The sequence below is a fragment of the Leptodactylus fuscus genome, chromosome 5, assembly GCF_031893055.1.
Source record: "Leptodactylus fuscus isolate aLepFus1 chromosome 5, aLepFus1.hap2, whole genome shotgun sequence".
Lineage (NCBI taxonomy): Eukaryota > Metazoa > Chordata > Amphibia > Anura > Leptodactylidae > Leptodactylus > Leptodactylus fuscus.
In genome coordinates, this window is record NC_134269.1 from 95,043,390 (window position 1) to 95,050,725 (window position 7,336).

General features: G+C 38.4%; 1 protein-coding gene across 1 annotated transcript in view; it reads right to left on the bottom strand.

The window, feature by feature from the left end:
* ACSBG1 (acyl-CoA synthetase bubblegum family member 1) overlaps window positions 1-7,003 on the bottom strand; it is a 33,743-nt gene extending 26,740 nt beyond the window's left edge. The window contains exons 1-2 of the mRNA XM_075273823.1: window positions 6,825-7,003; window positions 325-396 (exon numbers count right to left, since the gene is read on the bottom strand). Of these exons, the coding sequence (XP_075129924.1) occupies window positions 325-379 (55 nt within the window). The 5' untranslated portion in view covers window positions 380-396; window positions 6,825-7,003. The remainder of the gene's footprint in view (window positions 1-324; window positions 397-6,824) is intronic.
* Window positions 7,004-7,336: the final 333 nt, after the last annotated feature.

Consider the following 7,336-nt stretch of genomic DNA (forward strand, 5'->3'; position numbering starts at 1 on the left):
CGCCATATATGTTCTGTAATGTCAGAAGGGCAGTGTCAGGCAGGGGGCATGAACCACAGCTCTAATCAGAGGGAGCAATTATCAAAGCTCAGAATCACCGGAATTGCCGGCTTTTACATAACTCCACCAAATCAGACACCAAATTTAAATGCATTAATTGGTCAGGAATACTGGAGCAGAGAGAACAAAATTCCAACTGTGCCAGAATCAATGGAGCAGTTCCTATCAATGATGGAAAGACCTAGACTTGTTGGAGGTGATGAAAAGTCCTTTTTTAACATATAGATGTCATATCTCTCATTACTACTTTTATTAATAGTTTACCTTTAGGATGAGTACTGGGAACTTCCAGAATCGGTTCAACAGTAGAAGAGTCCATGGACTTTACAATCCAATCTGCAGATAACACAAAAACAAGTACAACTTTCATTTTCCAGGGACACATTCCTTTACATGGCAGCAAGTCATTCACACACATACATATACACATATATATATATATATATATATATATATATATATATATATATATATTATAAATCATCTTATAACCATGAGTTTAACAGATTTTAATTATACAGTAGAGAGTTGTACCCTGTACCTAAAAGTTCTCATGGAAAACCCTGATAGGAGATACAAAAATTCAAGAAAAAAAAAAAAAAGTGTCCATAAGTGGTATAAATACATTCATTAACATATTAGCTTCATTAAATATGATAAAGATACAAAAACACGTTGTTAACCTGACACATCCAAAACCATACCCAACTATGGCTGAACTATGACCAATAAGAGTTGTAGTCAAGTGTGATTAGCCACAAAATGTGCTTATACCACAGATTTTTTCTTCTTTTTTTAATAGTATACAAGTAATAACTATAAAATTCTAATCAAGAAATATTTGTAAAGAAGAAGTGCTAACATGAGGCACACTGGCAGAACTCTAGGGGTTGAAGTGGTTGCAGCTGTGACTGGGCCCAGAAGCCTGATGGCCCCATAGGTCTCAAATTTTTTTTGATCTCCTTTCTAATTTCCCGGGAGGGGAGTCTGTTGGACAAAGAAGGGTCTGATTATTATTTGGGGGGCAACAAAATATGGGAGATGGAAATTATAGCAAGCTTGTGTTGTAAACAAGTCTTCAAGGTGGTCTAGGCCCAGACAGAGAAAAAAAAAAAAAAAAAGCGAAATACAAATGCTGCTAAAATGTACAGATGGGACATGGCTGCCGGTTGTGAGGAGATGTTTTGCAGGGCCTACTACTCTTAAAAAAATAGAGGTTCTTCATTATACATATTTGATCAAACAGTACAAAGCCCACCTGCCACAACAAGGCAACCTCATTCAGATGGGACCCTACATAAAATAAACATACCTCTCTTGAACCTAGGAATGGTCTACAGTGTGAACAAAAGGCAAGTTGGATCCAGAACAAACTCTATTTTAAACAGCCTAAAGCTGATGGGGGAGTGAAGTATATGCACTCTATTCCAATTGAATAAACCTGTGCAATTGAAAGGGAGTGCCAGTCTAACTATCGATGGAACCACCCCCCTCTTTATAATATACAAAAGAGAATTTATACAGCGTACTCCAGTGTGAACAGGTGCAACAACTATGGCAATATACAGGTACAAAAACTGCAGCAGTATCATGCACACAGCACCAGGGCTTATGGAAATAGAAATCCAACAGTGGTATGTTTATTTAGTGTAGGATCCCATCTTTTTGTGGTAGGTGGGCTTTGTACTGTTTGATCAAATATGTATAATGAAAAACCTCTAATTTCTAAGAGTGGTTTATAGATCAGATTAATTGATTTAAACAATAGCAGTCATGCCTTTTGGATTTTTATTTCCATATGCCCTGGTGCTGTGCAGAGAGCGGCTGCAGTTTTTGTACCTGGATATTATATTAAATATTTTTATATATCCTATTGTACGTTACCTTAAAAGTGCATGGGCAGTCTTGTACTCAGTCACTCAAGTGCCAGGCGTGCAGACAAAGCAGGATATATTCACACACACAATACGGACAAAAGTATTGGAATACCTACACCTTTCCCTTTGTAAATGTAAATGAAATACACACAAAATGGTGATAACTAGCAGAAAGTGTTTGGTTTTTAATTTTTTTTTACAAGTAGTAAAACATACTAAAACCTCTAGAATTTGGTATTACTGTAACTCTACTGCACTGTAGCATAAAACCAGATCATTTTTACCAGACAGTCAACTCTGTATGCTGTAAATGAGATCCAAAAAACAATGATGGAATTGTGTTTTCTTTCCATTTCACCCCACAAATAATGATTTTACAGATTCCCAGTACACAGTATAGAATTGTCTAGTCACAACATGTTACTTCCCATTCACAGGATAGAAGATAACTTGGTAATTGCTGGGGGTCCATGTAATCACAAAAAATGCATTGCTTTGCACCCAATTTGAATGGAGTGACTAGTCGGAGATGGGTGCTATTTCTCCATTTATTTCAGTGGAACTGCTGTTGGGAGCTGGGTGCGATACTGTGTATAGGGGGTTAACTTGTTAGGAACTTGTGAAAGGACAATCCCTTTAAATAGTGCCAATAGAAATACAACTTGTTTCACATGAAAAAGCCATCAAGCTACTATAGGAATGGAAAAAAATATTCAGGAAGAGATTGATAATAAAAGATAATTTTGGTTTCTGGACAATCCGAGAGAGGAATAGAACCAGAAAAACATCAGGGATAAAGCATGACAGTGGTCAAATACATACCTTGTAGCATCATACTGTAAAAGAAATCCCATTGCATGAGCAATACTTATGTAGTATTTGTCAGTCATGCTATATAAATGCCCTGTGTGAACCAGCAGGAGGTATGTAGGTGTATTGCATTTCTGATTGTTCATCCATTGATACAATTAAAATGTTCCCAGAAAGATTTGATAGAGGAAATTGTCACAGCTATAATCATCTTATAGAAAGAAATGGCTTCTCAGCTCATCATTATGTACTTCCTTGCATATTTTCCGTGAGTGCCTGGCAACGTAAAGATTCGCCACAATGAGTCCTGTAATATCACATTTCATCAAGGCTGCCATCAATGCTGAGCCTGTCCACTAAAACATCAGGAAATTATGTCCTCTTATGGAAGCAGTATATGTTGCAGGAGAAGAGATGTTCCATTATATGCAGGGACAATGCTTTAACCATAGGGCCAATGGTGTACTTGCATCAGACCCTATGGTAGCTGGGGCCCCTTGGGACAGCGGAACAGTCCTGCATTTTTGTCCCGCTGTTCCAGGCAGTGGGTCCAGGCTGCCCACTGTTTACTCTCTGCTTTACCAATCACCCCATCTTGGCTTCAGAGCAGTAGAAACAAGCTCCAGGGCCGGCGTTCCCTTACCATGACAACTGGGAGCCATATGAAGACTCCCAGGCCTGTCTGTCCTTACTTTGTATTGCAGGCTGCTCTATGCAGCCTGCAATACAAGTACCGATATTTTGTAATGCATAAGGGCTAGTTCACACTGGGCAAGTTGGCAGCGGATTTTGACGAGGAATCTGCCTCAAAATCCGCTGGTTCCCATTGACTTCAAAGGGAGCCACTCGCTTCTTTTTTCCGCTAGCCAGTAGAGGAAAAAAGATGTGAGCTGCCCTATCTTGCCGTGGATTCTGCTGCTGAATCAGCCGCAGTGCGAGGCTCTGGCCCATTCATTTGGGCCTAATCCATTGCGGAATGCCACAGCAGGATGCCGATGCAGACGCAACAGAATGTGTAGCATTGTAATATACTGCATTAATGATCAGACCCCCTGGGGTCCAAGACCATTAGGAGTTCTAATAAGTGAAATAAAAAAAATAAATAAATAAAAAAATTAAAAATTCCAATTATCCGCCTTTCCCTAGAATACATATAAAACTACATTGATACTATGCAACTCATACACATTCTTGTGTCCACCATGTCCCGCCCGTGCTTTTAAATCACGGTTGTCTGCAACTAGCCTTAAACCTCTACCAAAACTGTTGACACTTGACAGAGGAGTTCATTGATTGATGCTGCTTGTGCCAAATTGTGACCCCTCAAATGTACGTGCAACAGAAATCTGGATTCATCTAGCCAAGTTTTCCACTATCCATTGATTTTTTGCGCTCTTTTGTCCACTGCAGACTTGTCTTTTTGTTTACCATAGTAGGAATGGCACTCCAACCAGTCATGTGCTGATATAACCCATCTGTGATAAGGAACAACATGCATTTGGGCACAATAGTCAGAGGACCAGTGTTATAACTGGCTGTATGTTTGCGTCACTGTGTACCACCTGTTTGTTGTGTACATCCACAGGATGCCCTTTCTCTGGATGTTTTTCTTCAATCACACCATCCTCTCTACGCTCTCCACATGATAGTTTCCTGATAATACCCCACAAGGTTGGTAGTTTTTGATATACTAACCTTGGGTAGTCAACCTATGAAGCCACTGCCACTTTTAATATTGTGGGGATACTGGATGGCCTGCTACTGTGCTAGCCTATGTATCTATATAATAAAAACCTGGGTTGTTTAGTAAATAAACTATCCAATGTATTAAATGAACAGGTGGGAGGAAAAAACACAGATAACTGCGCTCTCCTTGAGGATCCTTGATGAACAATGCGGTAAACCAACTCGAACCTCCAATCTGAGCTGAAAAAACAGACCACTCCCAAGTTCCTGGATGAGTTGTAGGATATAGCAACACAATGGTCATGTGAGAATCGCAATCACTCTGGCTACCCGGCAGGAGTCGGTATCGAAACTGGTACGTATACACTGATGACAGTGAGCAAGAAGCCTGGTGGCGCACACCTCAAGGAACAAACTTGGACGTGGAACAGGAAGAAGCTTTATTTGATGAGATAACACATTTCGGGGTTTCGCGCAGAGAGAGCAGAGAGCGCACCCATTCGTCAGATCTCTAGGATGGCATGCAGCTGATACCAAAAGGAAGCGCACACGGCCGGAATCTCATCGAATAAAGCTTCTTCCTGTTCCACGTCCAAGTTTGTTCCTTGAGGTGTGCGCCACCAGGCTTCTTACTCAATGTATTATATGGGTGCCTAGGCTGCCTGAGATGTTCTATGCAGCCTATCTACAGTATATGTAAAGCAGTGAGTATACTGTGCTATTTGGCTCTTATAAGGTGGCTGACTGGCTAGGGGTCGACTCGTAGCTTAAAGACCCAGCAGGGCATTTACCTGCGCTCTTCTGGGTCACTTCAAGCCCAAGTAGTTCATTACTTGTTATTACTTTATATCTCTCTTACAAACCACCTGTAATAATGTAGGCAATGAAATACACAATAAATGATCACAAATGCATACAGGTTATGTAATAAATAGTAGAAAGCTATAATGCCTAGGTTGCACATTTGGTATGTGCTATTACTATCCCCATATATTACACACAAACTATATCACTAGTATACATTAGTAACCTATTTCATTATATGCATTTAATATGGCAGGTGCCACATTATGAAAAATATAGCAATATTATATGGCACATTAGTGACACAGTAATACATTATCATATTACATAATACACCTATATAACAGATGCTACAATGGAATCCCATTACACTATGCACATGCTGTACTGTATGGCAGGTGATTCGTTACTATTTATTGACTCTATGGCAGGTTTTTTTTAATTAGTATTCCATAATATTAACAAAAATTTGGCAGGTACTACATTACTATCTTAATTCATACTGTATACTGTAATACTCTAACGTATTTGATATAGTACTATCATGTTACATTAAACACCTATAATATGGAGGGTGCTACTTTATCATCCGATTACATTACACACTTACTATACAGAATAGAATGGCATGGACTATTATTTCTTTATACAATACATAAACTGTATGGCAGGTGTCCCATTATATTGAATAAAATACTAATGTATATGGCAGGTGATATACTATTATTTCTTTACATTATGCAGTACACATATCTATCTATCTATCTATCTATCTATCTATCTATCTATCTATCTATCTATCTATCTATCTATCTATCTATCTATAAGAAAACTACAACTTCCATACAGTGCATTCATTTTTGCCTGTGTCACTTTTTTGTACAGGTATTCTATACCTCTTGTTACATTCCTTAGTCACTTTCTCTGCAGCAAATTTTACGTATACTGTATTAGAAACCATTCTCTAAAGATCAGACATTGGTGACTGATGAAATATTCAGGTCATTTGCATACAACTGTGAGTTTTGGCAATTAATCTGGCTGTGCTGATAAAGAGGCCCCAGAAAGGAGAGGAGTACTTGTGAGATATGAGTCCAAATATAATGCCAACATACTGTACATCACTGCAACACCCCATAGATGACAAAATGACATATACAGACTAAGTCATTATGTTCCTCTTATAGTCAGAAAACAAAAGTGATGAATCATTACATGCCTGGTTTAACAAAGACTTTTATAAAGTATGCAATATTATAACATATCTCAGTTTCTAATACTAACTGATATGCTAAATCATAACAAGTATGGTGTTATTATGGTATATATACTGTATGGACCTAAAAAGGAACAAGTCCCTATTTTAATTTTTTTTACGTTTCTTCCCATTCTAGTGCAGATTTTCCTTTGGATGTGAATTCACAAATCCAAGGACATTGATCGGCTTAATATAGCCTTTATATATATGTGTACTGTTATATGGAATTCAAAGCCTGTATAGCGTACATACACTGTATAATGCTTGATACATAATACTTCACATCAATTCCTATACATACAGCAATGGACATAAAATGCAATATTTACCTGTAAGACAATTGAACTTTAGAACTTGTAAGATGATCCTCAGTGGGCAAACTATAAACACATTGATACTTATATTTTATCCCATAAGATGCAAGACCCTGGATTAGATGCCAAGTGCGCTTCTCCCATGGGAAGTTTGTTGAACTTGTCTGGCATACGTTTTGATTCCTTCAAAGTTCTTGCTCTCTCCCTGTTTTGGACATGTGAGGAATTTCAATGAGAATTAAGCTCTTTTACATGCAAATCCGACCTTTCTGTGCACATTGGCCAATCAGTGATATTTTCCAAGTTGTGGAAATCAGTGCCTCTCTATAAGTCATTGTGTGGAAGGATAAAAGAGACACAGTGGAATTAGGATGAGATTTAGAGCGCTGAACAAGCAGATCTTTGTGAGACTTTGGGGCTTACAATCTTTCCCCAATGCCCTTCCCTGAAAAGCAGCCAATAGTTCTCAACCAGCAACTGTGACTATTAAAAGAGGAGTACTGCCATGGGTGTGATTTTTAATTTAA